The sequence below is a fragment of the Mesoplodon densirostris genome, chromosome 8 (assembly GCF_025265405.1).
Source record: "Mesoplodon densirostris isolate mMesDen1 chromosome 8, mMesDen1 primary haplotype, whole genome shotgun sequence".
Taxonomy (NCBI): Eukaryota; Metazoa; Chordata; class Mammalia; order Artiodactyla; family Ziphiidae; genus Mesoplodon; species Mesoplodon densirostris.
In genome coordinates, this window is record NC_082668.1 from 405052 (window position 1) to 422679 (window position 17628).

The 17628-nt window shown below is 45.5% G+C and overlaps 1 protein-coding gene across 1 annotated transcript in view; it reads left to right on the plus strand.

Moving 5' to 3' along the window:
* The first annotated feature begins 420 nt into the window (after positions 1–420).
* The window catches only part of THAP4 (THAP domain containing 4), a 42327-nt gene continuing 25119 nt past the window's right edge, over positions 421–17628 (plus strand). Inside the window, exons 1-2 of the mRNA XM_060107222.1 lie at positions 421–593; positions 2696–3882. Of these exons, the coding sequence (XP_059963205.1) occupies positions 517–593; positions 2696–3882 (1264 nt within the window). The 5' untranslated portion in view covers positions 421–516. The remainder of the gene's footprint in view (positions 594–2695; positions 3883–17628) is intronic.

The window sequence follows — 17628 nt, forward strand, 5'->3', positions numbered from 1 at the left end:
CATCTTGGCGTACGGCGGACCCAGTGCAGAGGCCAGGGCCCGCGCGCTCGGCTCCACGGCGGCCTGCGTCGTGCTTCCGGGGATTCCAGCAGCGACCCACCGGGGCAGCGGAAGCAGGCGCGAGCGGGCAGTAGGGCACCGGGGAGGGCGCGTGAGCCCGTCGTGCGCTCAGGCCTGCCGGCGCGGCCATCTTGCCGTACGGATGCCCCCCACGCGTCATGTCGCCTCAGGGCGCTGCCGGCCCGGGGCGCCCCCGCCCACCCTAGACGCCGCGAGCCGTGGGCTGCGCCCCGCCAGGTGCCGGGTATCCAGGGCGCGCCGAGGGCCGGGCCTGGCGGCCGGGCGGCGGGCGGCCGGGCGCCGCCATCTTGCCGTACGGCGGGAGCCGCGGGGCTGGCTCCCACGTCCCGCAGCCGTGTCGCCGCGCGCCCTCCCCTCGGGGCGGTCCCGCCCGGGGCTCGGCGCGGCGAGACGAGGGCCGGAGCCTGGCGGCGGCGCGGCGGCCCGAGGCCCGAGATGGTGATCTGCTGCGCGGCCGCGAACTGCTCCAACCGGCAGGGCAAGGGGGAAAAGCGCGCCGTCTCCTTCCACAGGTAACCGGGCCCCGCCCGCCGCCGCCGGCCCGCCGCCCGCGCGGTCCGCGGGCCACGCCCCCGCCCGGCCCGGCCCGGCTCGGCCCGGCCCGGCCCCGCGGGGAGACTGAGGCCGCGCGGCCCGGTCGGACGCGGGGTCGCTCAGGGCGCGGGCCCCGGGCCGGTCCCGCGAGTGAGTCAGCGCGGCGCTGTGTGACCTTGGCCCGGCCGGCGTCTCTGGGCCGGGCGCCTCGGGCCACCGCGGCCGGCGGCTTCCATCCGCGGCCACCCGACCCCCGCGACCCTCGGCCGCCGGTGCGCGCCCCATGCCCACTGGGAGGCCGCCAGGCGCCCACGCCGCGGCCTCGGCAGCCTCTCCACCACCCCGTGGCCACCCTGCGCCCCATGGGTTCGGGTTGGCGCCGCCAGTCTCCAGAAACGGTGTGTTCTGGAAACACGCTTTCTTCTGTCGGTTGTCGTTTTGCGTTTGCTGTGACTTTCGGCTTTTTTCGTCGCGGGGGAGTCCGTCTTGATCTCTGCGATCAGGGATGTGGCCGAGCAAATGCGCCTCGTGGATTAACACGCGCTCCAGACTCTGTGTCCTAGAAGGGGCCTCGCGGTCGGCCTCGGGGAAGGTAGACCTGCCGCGCAGAGGTGAGTCCCGGGAGGTCCCTGACAGCATCCAGCTTGGGGCCGGCCCAGCCCGCTCCTCGCCGGGGCTTAGCTGCGAGTCGTGGAGGGCTCTGTTCCGTGGGCGCCCATGGAAACCGGCCCGAGGCAGGGCAGGGGCTGGCCTTCTCTCTGGCCTGGCCTGCTTCGTGAAGGCTCTGGAATTCAGCCTCTTACAGCGAGTCCTTTTCTACAACCTCCACGCTGGAGGTACCCGAACAGTCAGCAGAAGGAACTCCACCTTAGAAACCTCCTCCCGGATACTCTTCTGTTTTCCTTTTGATGTTGCAGGATGGTGTTCAAGTTTTGAAAACGTGGAGGACGTTTGTTCTGTAGTCTTACTGAAAGTTCATGGTGGTTTGCGCTGTCTTAAGTTGTTACAACCTATCAGGATAGTAACAGCAGGTTGTTTCAGCGGTCAGCCAGCATGCTTACTTGAGTTTCCTTCAGAGAGCCCTTAGTTTTGTTACTGTATTTGAAAAGGGAGGCAAAGCATTGCAGAGGAGGCTGCTCTTGGCATTCATAATGGCCAAGGACGTGGGAACTGGGGGGTGGGGGGGAGCTTCGCGTAATGGGCTCCCAAAGCAGTGAGGAAATTTAGAGGGTCATGCTGCTTGGAGCTTCATGAGGAGTTGGTGTCCCCGCGGTCCTGGTCCCCAGCAGCGTCAGGTGGGTTAGGTGACCTCAGGTGCAGCAGAACAGCCCTCTGGAATGGCCGCCCCACTCGCACCCTCGTATGTGTAGTTTCGCCAGAGTTTTCTAAGTAGACATCTTGCCTGAATGAGAAAAAAATGATCATTAAGTGTCTTTTTCAGTATTTGCCAAGGACTGGTTGCTTTTCAAAAGGAGCCGCAGAGCCGCGGCTGTTGAGTCTCGCCTGCTCTGCGAGCTGGTCTCATATCCTCAGCTCCTCGAGCCGCAGCTGGGGCACGTGGGGGTGTCTGGGACATTCTCCTGGCCTCTTGCTCCCACCTCTGCTGTCTGACGCTTGGCCTGACTTCTGAATGGGGGAGGGGCAACCATCTTCCTCTGAGCACCCCAAGTCCTGCATCCCAGGCACACCAGGAGGGTTGGCCAGCTATGAGCTTCTAGGAACTATTTCCAGGGCTTCCTGAAGCCTTTCCCGCTGTCGTGATGCCATCTGGTGCCGTCTCTCCAAGGATTCTGTATCCCTGCAGGGCGTTTACCACAGCCTGGGAGGAGGTATTCACCTTCGCTCTTTATCCGCCCTACGGACTGTAAGCTTCTTAAGGGCAGGCAGTGCGTCTTTCATCTTTCTGTTTCAGTAATAAGTTGCACGTAGAAGGTATTCCTTAGAGCTTTGTTAAGTTTTTAAATGGGTAAAGTCAACACAGGTTTGGGTGTTTGCAAATACATGTGTTCTGCTTTTATAGTTGATAGTAGTAGGGGGAGGCATTTAACTATTTTTTTCTAATTTGTCATTTGTCCTGCAGATTCCCCCTGAAGGATTCAAAACGTCTGATCCAGTGGTTGAAGGCTGTTCAGAGGGATAACTGGACGCCCACTAAGTATTCTTTCCTCTGTAGTGAACATTTCACCAAAGATAGCTTCTCCAAGAGACTGGAGGATCAGCACCGCCTGCTCAAGCCCACGGCCGTGCCGTCCATCTTCCACCTGGCTGAGAAGAAAAGGGGGGCCGGAGGCCATGGCCGCCCCCGGACAAAGGACGCCAGGAAGGCCTCAGGGGGTCTGAGGGCACATGCAAGTGACATTGCCGACGGGAAGGCAGCTGCGGGGTCGTCGTCGTCGTCCTCGAGTGAAAGCCTGATGGCCAAGCCCGAGTCCCACAAGCTGAAGCGGGGCGCGTCACAGGGCAGAACCGCAGCCAGGGCCACCCGGGAGGCCACCAGTCTGCAGCGGGCCCGACAGCCTCCGGAAGGACACACAGATGACGGTCCAGCCTCCGCCACCGTGTCCGGCGGCCGGGGAGAAGCCAACGCTTGTGCTGTGGATGCGGGCGACGAGAACGCCATCTCCCCGGATGGGGGCCTGGTGGACAGGAGCGGCATTTCCGTGGATGACTTTACCCCCCCGGGATCCGGGGCCTGCAAGTTCATTGGCTCGCTTCATTCCTACAGTTTCTCCTCCAAGCACGCCCGCGAGAGGCCGGCCGTCCCCCGGGAGCCCGTGGACCGCAAGAGGCCGAAGAGAGATGCCGAGCCCGGCTGCAGCGGGAGCAGCCCGGGGCCCGACAAGGGGCCGGCGCAGAGCCCTCCACGCGCGCCGCCCACGGCCAGCTCATCGCTCACGGCCACTCCGCAGAAGCCCGCGCAGGGCCCCTCGGCGCCTCCGACCGATGTGACCCCGAAACCAGCGGCCGAGGCCGTGCAGAGCGAGCACAGCGACGCCAGCCCCATGTCCATCAACGAGGTGATCCTGTCGGCGTCGGGGGCCTGCAAGCTCATCGACTCGCTGCACTCCTACTGCTTCTCCTCCCGCCAGAGCAAGAGCCAGGTGTGCTGCCTGCAGGAGCAGGTGGAGAAGAAGAACGGCGAGCTGAGGGCCCTGCGCCAGAGGGTCAGCCGCTCGGACAGCCAGGTGCGCGAGCTGCGGGAGAAGCTGGACCGGCTGCGGCGGCTGAGCCTCCCCCACCTGAGCAGCCTGCTGGCCCCCGGCCGCGGTCAGTACCCGGGCCTGGCGCCCGCGCGGCTGGGGTTCGCGAGCACAGGGCCTGTGCCGTGCAGTGCCTCCCGAAAGAGGAGCCAGGCTGGCGAGCTCGCCTGGCTGTCTGGGCTCCAGGGTACCCGGGAGGTGGCTGTAACTGGGAGCTTTAGCCGGTGAGGAAGGAGGGGTGGGAGACCCAGAACCACGGTGGTGGGGCCCGGACGGCTGGTCCTCCGCCCCACCGGGGTCCCTTCCTGCTGCAGACCTCACGCAGACAGAAATTGCTAACGAGTTAGGGTCGAAACATAAGCTTAGACACGGTGAGCCATTAGAAAGATCGTAGGAGACTCTTAAAATCACGAGGTGGTTCTTTCCAGTTGGGTTGTGATGAATATCCTGACGTTAAAGCGTTTTGAACGTTAATAATAAGTTTTTTTAAATTTTAAACACCTATTCGAGTAGAGTATGTTCTCTCGTAAGAACACTGCAGAAGTACATCGGCTAAGTGGTGAAAATTCCCCTTTCCCACTCACCTCCCCACTTTTATTCCTGGTTGCCGTTAAAATTTAGCGTGTAATCTTAGACTTTTTTTAATGCTTTATGAAAAATATATTTATTTATTTATTTGGCTGCGTCGGGTCTTAGTTGCGGCACATGGGATCTTTGGTTGTGGCATGCGGGCTTCTTAGTTGCAGCATGCCAACTTTTAGTTGCGGCATGCCTGCAGGATCTAGTTCCCTGACCAGGGATCGAACCCAAGCCCCCTGCATTGGGAGCGCGGAGTCTTAGCCACTGGACCACCAGGGAAGTCCATATTTTTTTATGCTTTCACTTACATGTCTTTGTGTCTATTATACAAATAGGTTGGATGTATATTTTGTACATTACTGCTTATGTTTCTGCTTTTCTCCTAGTTTACTATTTATTTCTTGTAGAATCAGTTTTGAGGTTAGTATCTTTTGCCTGTTATGTGTATAAAGGTGGAAACCATTTTCCTACCACGTCGTGCATTTAGTCTGAATCAGCGTTTGTCTTCCAGGTTGTAATTACCACTGCAGGTGAGAAAAGGCTCCAGTGTGTGACAGGCTGTTCAGGGCCTCCTGGACCCCCAGGTCAACAACCATCAGCACAACCAAAAACAAAAGCAAAACCCAAAGCCATCCTGATGTACTGGTCAGAGTTACACACTACATTCTCCTGTTATTTTAAAGTGGTTTTTGTAGTTTCTCGTACCTGATATTACTTCTTGGTACCTTTTTCTCCTCCTCTTGGTCAGACGCCCCAAAGTTTGTCACTATTGCAGATCTTTCCAAACAGCCTGCATTGATCAGGTCTCCGTTGTTGCTTCTGCTTCCTTCTTCCTGACTTCTTTTTTCTTTCTTGGGTTTTATAGCTGTTCTGGCTCCTGGAGGGAAGTGCATAGCGTCTTTGGGGACAGTTTATGTTTCCCAGCACCTGCAGTTGAGGCTGGACCCCTCCTTCTGTCCCTTTGGCTCCGAGCCACACCCCCGCCTCCTGTCGCTCTCCTTGCCCTTAGTTTCTAAAGAGTTTGTAATTTCAGTCTTGATTCCCTCTTTAACTTGAGGTGTTTAGGAGGGTGTTGTGGTTTTCAAGTGGATGGATTGGGGGAAGGGAGTTAATTTTTTGTGTTATTGTTAAAGTTCAGTGACTTAAAGATACATGCTTTATAGAATCTTCTGAGGTTTCATTGTGGCTCAGTACCTCTTTGTTTGTGACTGTTTCCTTACAGCTTGAGAAGAATGTGTCCTGTCCATCGATTGGTTACATTGTTCTGTCTGGCTGAGGCTGGATCTAGCTTATTTTATTGGTCAACTGATCTGTTTCCTAACTTATTGTATCCACTGATCTGTTGATTTTTAAGAGGTGAGGTAGGTCTGTCACTGTGATTCCTGAGGTGCCATTGCTTCTTGAATGTCTGTTCAGTTTAACTGTATTTACAGACAGTGTTATTAGATACGTGAGTATGCCTCCGCGTTACCAAACAGAAAAGCCTGTTTTGTCCCATTTAAAGTTTTACTTCTTTGTCTCCGTATTTTCAACCTTTTTATATCCCTTTATTTTGTAGCTCTATTTTAGCTCAATCTGAGAGCCTTATATAAAGTAATTTAATCCATTTACAACTGGGATTATTGATAAATTGAAACTTGGGCCTGCCTCTTTATTTTATTTTTTAATTTGTTAGGTTTTCTCATTGTTTCTTTTTCTATTCTGATGGGTGTCTGTCAGCCTTCATCCTGTCTTTCTGTAAATGCTTGAGTTGATTGGCTCCTGTGCCCCCTCCCAGCTCCCATCCCTCCCCCAGTCCCTCCCCCAGTGCAGGTCGTCTCTGCTCTGAGCTCCATATCCTCATCTCCCCAGTAGATGCACGTACACGTGCTATTGGTTACTTTATTCACCATGATTTATTGTTACCAATTTTTCCCTCTTTTGGATAAATAATTAATGACTTGGAGGGAACTCATATGACAGAAATTTTGAGAGGAATCGAGTTTGAGATGCCTCATAGGTGCTGATGCCAGAGAGCCAGCACCCAGCTGCATGAGGTTGCATGTGTGTGCCTGCAGAGGCAGGGGAAAAAGGTATTGTAGAAAGGGGGGTGCTTTGTTGGGCTGCAGCAGCTCTGATCAGAATGGAGAAAGGATGGCTGACTCGGCCACATGGGGTCACTGGTGACCACAGTCTCCTTGGAGTGGTGGGAATAGAGCTGGGTGTGGAGCCAGTGAATGGAGGGGCCGCTGAGGGTGGCTGGGGACCCGGCACTTTAAGAGGTTGAGCTGTGGGGACAGTGGGCAGTAGCCAGAAGGGAACACGGCTCCACGGGAAAGTTTTGTGTGTCAGATGGGGAAGAGGGAGCAGGTGTCTGCTGGGGCCCAGATGGACAGGGAGAGCCGTGAGGACAGACAGGAGCGCACTGGGCCCTGAGGAGGGGCGGGCGTGGGTGCTGCACCTCCGCTCCTGGGCTCCCTTGGGTAGAGGGAGAGGCTGCAGGAGGAGCTGGGCCAGGGGCAGTGGGAGGGGTGGGAGGGAGAGAGGCCACCCAGGGCCCCGCTCAGAACCATGGTCACCGCCTGCGGCTCTCCTTGGCGTCTGCTCCCTTCACCATTTCCAGTGTGCTTATGACTTCGTTCATCAGTGAAGGAGCCTTCTGGTGATTTTATAGGTTGTGTTAAAGGGACTGTACACATGTTTATTCAGTCCATGACCTTCAGCCAGTCCCATTTTTTTGGACAGAATCCCTGAAGCAGAGAAGCCCGGCCAGTGGACCTGCAGGTTCCGGGCTCTGGGAAGTTTGCCCTCCAGAAAGCTGGTGCTGAGTGGCATTCCCCCAGGATGGGGTGCTTTGTCCCTGAGCCCGTGCTGAGTCCAGGCATCATGCTGCACCAGGCCGCGTTGCTGGCCTTCCTGTGAACCAGTGAGGATGAACATCTTTCCATGTTCATCCCCTCTCTGTCCTTCCCTGACCATGCCATTCCCGCCTTGCTCACTGACTATCAAGTGTGATTCAGCCATGCCCTCAGTTTTAATTTAATACTTGCTTCAAAAATATCTCAGGGGCTTCCCTGGTGGCGCAGTGGTTGGGAGTCCGCCTGCCGATGCAGGGGACACGGGTTCGTGCCCCGGTCTGGTAGGATCCCACATGCTGCGGAGCGGCTGGGCCTGTGAGCCATGGCCGCTGAGCCTGCACGTCCGGAGCCTGTGCTCCGCAACGGGAGAGGCCGCAACAGTGAGAGGCCTGTGTACCGCAAAAAAAAAAAAAAAAAAAAAAAAAAATCTCAGTTTTCTTCCCGCTCTTTTATTCATTATACAGACAGTTCTTGAGCTAATCTGGAGTTTTAGAAGCTTTTTATTGTGGAAATCTTGAACATGTACAAATTAAGCAGAAAAGTATAATAACCCCCTTGTACCTACCCCCTAGCTTCAACATTTATCAGTATTCTGATACTCCTGTTTCATCTATATTTCTACCTACTCCCTACCTTCCCTTGATTATTTTCTGATTAATAGAGGTTTTTTTAAGGAAAGTTTGAGATTTACAGAAAAATTCAGCAGATACTACAGGAAATTCCCCCACAGTTTCCCCTGCTACTAACATCTTGCATTTCCGCTTGTGTTAGTGTGGTTCATTCATTACAGGTTATGAATCCATATAGATACGTTGTTTTTAACTAAGTCCACAGTTTACATGTAGGTTCCTGTCTTATACTTGGATTTTTTTTTCCACTGACAAACTGTTGTTAACAAAACAGAATATCCTTCAAAGATACAAATCTCAAAGAGGATTTTATTTAAGACCAACTCAGTAGAATGAAGTAAAAGATTGGGTGGGTAGAAATTTTGTGATTTCAAACCATTGAAGATGAATCATTACAGGGCAAGAAAAACATGATTGGCGAAGGGACAAAAAGAGGAATCTTTCAAACAAACACAAACACAGGAGCACCGGCCTTGCCCCACTGAAGGCCTGGGGAGGAAGGCGACCACTGCACGCATCTGAGTCCTGGCCAGGGTCTATGTGCCCCTGGAAACACTCAGGCAGGTCAGCCCGCAGGGCGCCTTATACTTGGGTTTTGACAGATACATAAGCACATGTATCCTCATTACAATATCATAGAGTAGTTTCACTGCCCTGAAAACCTCTCTGTCCACTGTTCATGCCTTTCCTCCTGACCCTTGGCAGCCACTGATCTTTAGATTGTTTCTGTAGTTTTGCCTTTTCTAGGATGTCACATGATTGGGATGTATGGATGCTGTGAACTAGAATATGCAGCCTTTTCAGGTTGGCTTCTTTCACTTAGTATATATTTAGGGTTCCTCTGTCGTTTTATGGCTTGATAGTTTATTTCTTTTTTGTTGTTGTTCCTTTTCTTATATTGAGTTAAAATACAAATAACAAAAAGTTTATCTTCTTAACAGTTTGTCAGTGTACAGTTCAGTGGCATTAAATACATTCACGTTGTTGAGCAGCCATCACCACCATCCATCCCCATAACTCATGTAAATCTGGAACTCTATACCAATTAAACAATAACTCTCCCTCTCCCCTCACCTAGCCATTGGCAACCACCATTCTACTTTGTGTCTCCATGATTTTGACTCATGTAAGTGAAATCATATAGTATTTGTCTGTCTGTGATTAGCTGTTTCACTTAGCGTAGTGCCCACAAAGTACGTCCATGTTGTAGCATACTGCAGAATTTTCTTCCATTGTATGGGTGGACCACAATTTGTTTATCCACTCATCCATCAATGGACATTTGGGTTGCTTCCACCCACTGGCTATTGCGAATAATGTTGCTATGAATGTGGGTGTACAAGTAGCTTTTCAAGACCTGACTTTCAGTTCTTTGGGGTGTATACCCAGAAGTGGGATTGCTGGTTCATATGGTAGTTCTGTGTTTAATTTTTTGAGGAACTTCCATACTATTTTCCGTAATGGATACACCACGTTACATTCCTGCCAACAGTGCACAAGAGTTCCAGTTTCTCTGCATCCTTACCAACACTTGTTTTCTGTGTTTTTGATAACAGCCATCCTCACAGGTGTGGGGTGGTCTCTCAGCGTGGTTTTCATTTGCATCTCCCTAATGATCAGTCACACTGAACATCTTTTCGTGTGTATATTGGCCATTCGTATATCTTCTTTGGAGAAATGTCTGTTCAAGACCTTTGCCCATTTTTCAATCAGGTTATTTGGTTTTTTTTGTTGTTGTTTAGTTTTAGGCGTTCTCTATATAGTCTAGATATTGATCTCATATCAGAAACATGATTTGCAAATATCTTCTCCCATTCTGTAGGTTGCCTTTTTACTGTGTGAGTATTGCCTTTTGATATACAAATTAGAACAATTTTCTTAAAGTCCAGTTTGTCTGTTTTTTCTTTTGTTACCTGTACCTTTGTTGTCATATCCCAGAAATCATTGTTAAGTCCAGTGTCGTGAAGCTTTCATCCTATGTTTTCTTCTAAGAGTTTTATTACTTTAGGTCTTATGTTTAGGTCCTTCATCCATTTTGAGTTAGTTTTTACATATGGTGTTAGATAACTGTATACCTAACCAGTTAGAGCCCACCTTCGTTCTTTGGCACGTGGATGTCCAGCTTTCCCAGGACCGTTTGTTGAAAACACTGTCCTTTCTCCACTGAATGGTCTTAGCACTCTTGTCAAAAATCATTTGACCATATATGTGGGGGTTTATTTCTAGTTTCTCTGTTCTGTTCCGCTGGTTTATATATGTCTTCGTGCCAATATCACACTGTTTTCAATTACTGTAGTAAGTTTTGAAATCAGGAAATGTGAGTTCTCCAGTTTTGTTCCTTTTCAGGATTGTTTTGGCTATTCTCAGTCCTTTGAGATTCCATATGAATTTTAGGATGGGTTTTTTTATTTCTGCAAAAAAACATTGGTATTTTGAGAGAGATAGCACTGAATCCGTAGATTGCTTTGGTTAATATTGACAGTTTAACAATATTAAGCCTTCCAGTCCATGAGTATGGGATGTGTGTCCATTAATTTATGTTTTCTTTAATTGCTTTCTGAAGTGTTTTGTAGTTTTCATTGTACAAGTCTTTCACCTCTGTGGTTAAGTTAATTTCAAAGTATTTTATTCTTTTTGATGCTCTTATAAATGGGATTGTTTCTGTAATCTCCTTTTCAGATTGTTCATGTTCATGGTTTGTGTATAGAAATGCAACTGATGTTTGTGTGTTGACTTCGGTATTTTGCTAATTTGATGAATTCATTTATTAGATCCAACAGCTTTTTTTTTTTTCCTAAAGGATTACCAAATTACCTTAGCTGGCTCACCATGAATCACCATGGGTTTATTGATGTTTTGTTTTGTTATTAATTGAAGTATAGCTGATTTACAATATTCTTTTAGTTTCAGGTGCAGAGCAAAGTGATTCAGTCTTTTCTTTTTTTTTCAGATTATTTTCCATTATAGGTTGTTACAGGAGATTGAATATGGTTCCCTGTGCTATACAGTAAAACCTTGTTGCGTATTTATTTTATATGTAGTAGCATATATCTGTTAATCCCATAGTCCTAATTTATCCCTCCTCCCCTCCCGTTCCCCTTTGATAACCAGAAGTTTGCTTTCTGTGTCTGTGAGTCTGTTTCTATTTTGTATATAGATTCATTTCTATTATTTTTTAGATTCCACACGTAAGTAATATCATAATATTTGTCTTTCTCTGTCTGACTTCACTTATTATGTTATTTTCTAGGTCCATCCATGTTGCTGCAAATGGCAGTATTTCATTCTTTTTTATGGACAAGTAATATCCCATTGTGTACATATATACCCCATTTCTTTTTAAACCAGTTGTCTGCTGATGGGTGCTTGGGTTGTTTCCATGTCTTGGCTATTGTAAATAGGGCTGCTGTGAACATTGGGGTGCATGTATCCTTTTGAATTAGAGTTTTCATCTTTTCCAGATATATGCCAGGGAGTGGAATTGCTGGATCCTATGCTCGCTGTATTTTTAGTTTTTTAAGGAACCTCTGTATTGTTTGCCATAGTGGCTACTCCAATATGTATTCCCATCGACAGTGCAGGAGGGTTCCCTTTTCTCCCCACAGTCTCCAGCATTTATTATTCGCAGACTTTTTGATGATGGCCATTCTGACCAGTGTGAGGTGATACCTCATTGTGGTTTTGATTTGCATTTCTGTAATAATTAGCAGTGTTGAGCACCTTTTCATGTGCCTGTTGGCCATTTGTATGTCTTCTTTGGAGAAATGTCTTTTTAGGTATTCTGCCCATTTTTGGATTGGGCTGTTTGTTTTTTGATATTGAGTTATAAGACCTATAATCTAATAGCTTTTTTGTGCAGTGTTTAGGATTTTCTACATATGAGGTCATGTCATCTCAGATAATTTTATTTCTTCCTTTCCGATTTGGATTCCTTTTATTTCTTTTTCTTGCCTAATTGCTCTGGCTAGAACTTCGAGTACTATGTTGAATAGAAGAGGTTAGGTGGGCAGCCTCACCTTGTTCCTGATCTTCGAGGAAAAGCTTCAGTCTTTCATCATTGAGTATTATGTTTACTATGGGCTTTTCATATATGGCTTTTATAGTGTTGAGGTAGTTTTCTTCTACCCCTATTTTGTTGAGTGTTTTTGTCATGGAAGAGTGTTGAATTTTGTCAAATGCTTTTTCTGCCTCGAGATGATCATGTGTTCTTTTCCCTTCATTTTGTTGGTGTGGCATATTACACTGATCGATATTTGTATGTTAAACTATCCTTGCATTCCAGGAATAAATCCCATGTAGTCACAATATTTAATTCTTTAATATGATGCTAACTTCAGTTTGCTAGTATTTTATTGAGGTTTTTTGCATCAGTGTTCAGAATGGATATTGGCCTGTAGTTTTCTTTCCTTGGAGTATCTTTGTCTGGCATTGGTATCAGGGTTATTCAGGCCTCAATACAATGAGTTAGAAATGTTTCCTCCTCTTCAATTTTTTTGGAAACGTTTGAGAAGGATTGTTGTTAGTTCTTCTTAAAATGTTCAGTAGAATTCACCAGTGAAGCCATCAGGTCCAGGGCTCATCTTTGTCAGGAGGGTTTTGATCACTGATTCAATCTCCTTATTAGTTGTAGGTGTATTCAGCTTTTCTATTTGTTTGTGATTTAGTCTTAGTAGGTTTTGTGTTTCTAGGAATTTGTCCATTTCATCTAGGTTATCCAGTTTGTTGGCATGCAATTGTCCGTAGTCCTTTCATAGTCCTTTTTAGTTCTGTAGAATTAGTAGTAATATCCCTACTTTCATTTCTATTTTTAGTAATTTGAGTCTTCTCTCTTTTTTTCTTCGTCCATCTAGCTAGAGGTTTGTTGAATTTGTTCATCTTTTCAAAGATGGTTCTCCTATTTTATTTATTTATTTATTTATTTTAATTTTATTTTTTATTATTTTCTGCTTTATAACAAAGTGAATCAGTCATACATATACATCTGTTCCCACATCCCTTCCCTCATGCATCTCCCTCCCTCCCACCCTCCCCATCCCACCCCTCCAGGCGATCACAAAGCACCGAGCTGATCTCCCTGTGCTCGGTTCTCCTATTTTTAAATTAGGTTGTTTTATTATTGTTTTAAGAGTTCTTTGTGTATTTTGAATACAAGTCCTTTTTTGTTTTACTTCTTTATGTAATAAAGTTAAATATATGAAAATGTATGAGATAGAAATGGTAGGAAAAAACCAAACATGGGTTAGGAACATGAATTTTTCTAAAACTAGGGTCCAAAGAAGGAGGCAGGGAAGGAGGCAGGAAGCTTTTAGGCAGGGTGGGGGGCGTTAGAGGGGTTGGTAGAGGGTGGCTAATATAGCCTCCCAGTCTGTAGCTTGTCTTTTTATTCCCTTTTTATTTTATTCTCTTAACAGCATCTTGCAAAACAGAAATTTTTAAGTTTAATAAAGTCCTTATCAGTTTTTTTCTTACATGGATTGTGCTTTTGGTGTTGTATCTAAAAACTCATTGCCAAATAAGGTCACATAGATTTTCTCCTATGTCTCTTTAAGAAGTTTTGCACTTCAGCGTTTTACATTGAGGCCTGTGATCCATCTTGAGTTAATTTTTGTAAAAGGTGTAAGGTCAGTGTCTAGATGCTTTTTTTCAGTCTAGTCATCCAGTTCCAGCACCATTTGTTGAATAGACTGTTCTTTCTCCATTGTATTGCCTTTGCTCCTCTGTAAAAAATCAGTTGCCTCTGTTTGTGGTGATCTAGTTCTGAACTCTGTTTTGTTCCACTGATTGATGTATCTGTTCTTTTGCCAGTACCACATTTTATTGATGATTGTAGCTCTATAATAGGTCTTGAAATAGGGTACTGTGAGTTCTCCAACTTTGTTCTTTTCCATCAATATTGTGCTGGCTATTCAGGGTCTTCTGCCTCTCCATATGAACTTTAGAATCAGTCTGTCAGTATCCACAAAATGATTGATGAGATTTTGATTGGGATTGTGTTGAATCAATAGATCAAGTTGGGCAGAATTGACCATCTTAACAATATTGAATCTTACAATCTAGGAACATAGAATATCCATCCATTTATTTAGATCTTCTTTCTTCTTTTATTTCTTTCATCAGTTTTGTAGTTTTCTTCATAAATCTGTACATATTCTGTTAGATTTGTACTTAAATATTTCCTTCTTTTTTGGCGCAAGTATAAATGTTATTGTTTTTTTAATTTCAAATTCCAGTTGTTTATTGCTAGTATATAGGAAAACAATTGACTTTAGTACATTAGCATTATATCCTGCAACCTTGCTATAATTGCTGATTAACTCCAATAGTTTTTTTGTGGATCCTTTAGGATTTTCTACATAGACGGTCATGTCGTCTGAGAACAAAGACAGTTTTATTTTTCTGTTTCACTCTGTGTACCTTTTATTTCCTTTTCTTCTCTTGTAGCTTCAACTGGAACTTCCAGTTCATTGTATGAGTGGGGAGGGGGCATCCTCTCCTTGTTTCTGATCTTCGTAGGGAGGCTTTGAGTTTCTCACCATGAGTATGGCATTAACTGTAGCATTTTTTTTGGTTTTGGGGGTGTTTTTTGGCCGCACCATGCGGCTTGCATGATCTTAGTTCCCTGACCAGGGATTGAACCTGCACCCTCCCCTCAGCAGTGAAAGCACGGAGTCCTAACCACTGGACTGCCAGAGAATTCCCATCTGTAGGGTTTTTTAAATAGATGTTCTTTATCAAGTTGAGGAAGTTCCCCTTTATTCCTAGTTTATTGCGAGTTTTATCATGAAAAGTGATTTTGTCACTTTTTCTGCATCCATTGATACGATCATTTGAGTTTTCTTCTTTAGCCTGTTGATGTGACGGAGTGTATTAACTGATTTTAGAGTGCTGAACCAGCCTTGTATACTGGAATAAACCCACATGGTCATGGTGTATAATTTTTTTTTTTTACGTTGTTAGATGCCGTTTGCTCGTGTTAAGGAGGTTTGCATCTATGTTGATGAGAGACATTTGTAGTTTTCCTTTTTTGTAATGTCTCGGTCTGGTTTTGGTATTAGAGTGATGCTGGCCTCAATTGAATGACTTAGGAGGTATTCCCTCTGCTTCTGCCTTCCAGAAGAGATTGTAAAGAATAGGTAAAATTTTTTCCTTAAATGTTTGGTAGAATTCACCAATATTCTAGAAACCCATCTAGGCCTGGTACTTTCGGTTTTAGAAAGTTATTAATTATTGATTCAATTTCTCTAATAGATACAGGCCTATTCAGATTTATCTATTTCTCCTGGTATAAATTTTGCTAGTATGTGTCTTTCAAGGAATTGATCCATTTCACCTAAATTATCAAATTTGTAGGCATAAAGTTGTTCATAGTATGCCTTTTTAACCTTTTAATGTCTGTGGGATAGTAGTGATGTTCCTCTTTTATTTATAATATTCGTAATTTTTGTCTTCTCTCTTTTTTTCCTTAGTTAACCAGCCTAGAGTTTTATCAATTTTATTGATCTTTTTGAAAAACCAATCTTGGATTTTGTTGATTTTCTTTTTTTTCCCGTTTTCAAATTCATTAGTTTCTGCTCTAATTTTTTTTTCCTTTTCTTCTGCTTGCTTTCAACTTAATTGCTTTTCTTTCTCTACTTTCCTAATATGAAAACTTAGATTATTAATTTCAGATACTACTTTTCTTATATACATTTACCTCTAAGTATTGCTTTTTCTGCATCCCACAAATTTTGATAAGTTGTATTTTCATTTCCATTTAGTTTAAGTGTTTTTTATTTCTCTTGAGGATTCCTTCTTGACCCACTTGGTTCTTAGAAGTGTCTTGTTTAATCTCCAAGTATTTTGGAATGTTTCAGGTATCTTGCTGTTACTGATTTAATTCCAGTGGTCTGAGAACGTATTTTATATGATTTCTGTTCTGTTAAATGTGTTAAGATGTGTTCTGTGGCCCAGAATGTGGCCTGTCATGGTGAATGTTTCTTGTGAGCTTGAGCTTGAGCAGAATGTGTGTTCTGCTGTTGTTGACTGAACTAGTGGTTAGTCAGGGATCTTTAGAGAAATAGAACCAGTAGTGTGTGTGTGTGTGTGTGTGTGTGTGTGTGCACAGAAATTTATTACAGGAATTGGCTCCCACCATTATGTATGGCAAGCTCGAGAGCTAGGAAAGCTGGTGGAGTAATTCAGTCCCTGTTCAAAGGCCTGGGAGGGAGTAGGAAAGTCCTGGTGCATCTGAAGGCCCCAGGACAGGAGATGGTGGCCCAGCTCAAACAGAGAGCAAGTTTGCCCCTCTTCGGCCTTTTTATTCTGTTGAGGCACTCAAGGCCCACCCACATTGGGAGGGCCATCACCTTTACTGAGTGCACCAATTCAGATGCTAATCTCTTCTGGAAACACCTTCACAGACACCCCCTAAAATGTTTTACCAGCTAGTTGGGCATCCTCTTAGCCCAGTCAAGTTGACACCTAACATTAGCCACCATAGTGGTCCATAGAGATCAGTTCTATTCCGCTGCTGGATGAGTTCATCTGTGTCCTTTGCTGATCTTCTGCCTGCTGGATCTGTCCATTCCTTGTAGTGTGTTGAAGTCTCCAGCTGGGATAGTGGATTTGTGTATCTCTCCTTGCAGTTCTGCCAGGCTTTGTCTCACGTATTTTGATGCTCTGTTGTTAGGTACATAAGCATTGAGGATTATTAATCTTCTTGGAGACTTGGCCTCCTGGTTATTATATACTATTGCTGCTCTTTACCCCTGTTAATTTTTCTAGTCCTAATGTCTGCTTTCCAGCTATTCCAGCTATCTTTTGATTCTTGTCAGTATGATATATCTTTCTACATCCCTTTACTTTTAAAATGTCTTTATATTTAAGGTGGGTCTCTTATAGACAACACACAGTGGGTCTTTTTTTTTTTTTTTCAATCTGCTCTAATGGTCTCCATCTTCTGTTGGGTAGTCTTAGACCACTCAAATATAAACTGGTCATTGCTTCAGCTGGATTGATATCTGTCATGTTTGTGACTGCTTTCCATTTGCTTCTTTTGTTTTCTTCCTCTCCTTTTCAGCCTTCTCTGTTTTTAATTGAGCGTTTTATTTGATTTCATTTTCTCTCCTTTCTTAGCATATCAATTATGCTTCTTTTAAAAAAGTTTTTTAGTGGTTGTCCGAAAGTTTGCAATATACATTTATAACTAATCTATGTCCACTTTCAAATAATACTACGCTGCTTCACGGGTAGTGCAGGTGCCTTTAACAGACTGTCCCTTATGAAATTGCTGTCATTCATTTCACTTATACTTATGCTGTAATCACCCTGTTACTACTAAAAATTTGAACAAACCTTTGTGTGTTGTGTCAATTAAGAATAAGAAAAAGAAGCATTTTATTTTTACCTTCATTTATTCCTTCTCCAATGCTCTTTTCTTTATATAGATGTGAGTTTTCTGACCTATATCATTTTCCTTGTCCCTGAAGAACTTTTAATATTTCATGCAGGGCATGTCTGCTGGCAGTGAATTCTCTCAGTTTTTGTTTGAAAAAGTCTTTATTTCCTCTTTACTTTTGAAGGATAGTTTCACTGGATGTAGGACTCTACACTTTTCCTGCTTGCATGTCTTCTAACGAGAAGTCCACTGTAATTCTTATTGTTTTAACTCTGTAGATGAGGTTTTTTCCCCTCTGGCCTCTTTCAAGATTCTCTGTCTTTGGTTCTCTGCAGTCTGAATATGATAAGCCTAGATGTAGATTTTTTGGTATTTATTTTGCTTGGTATTGT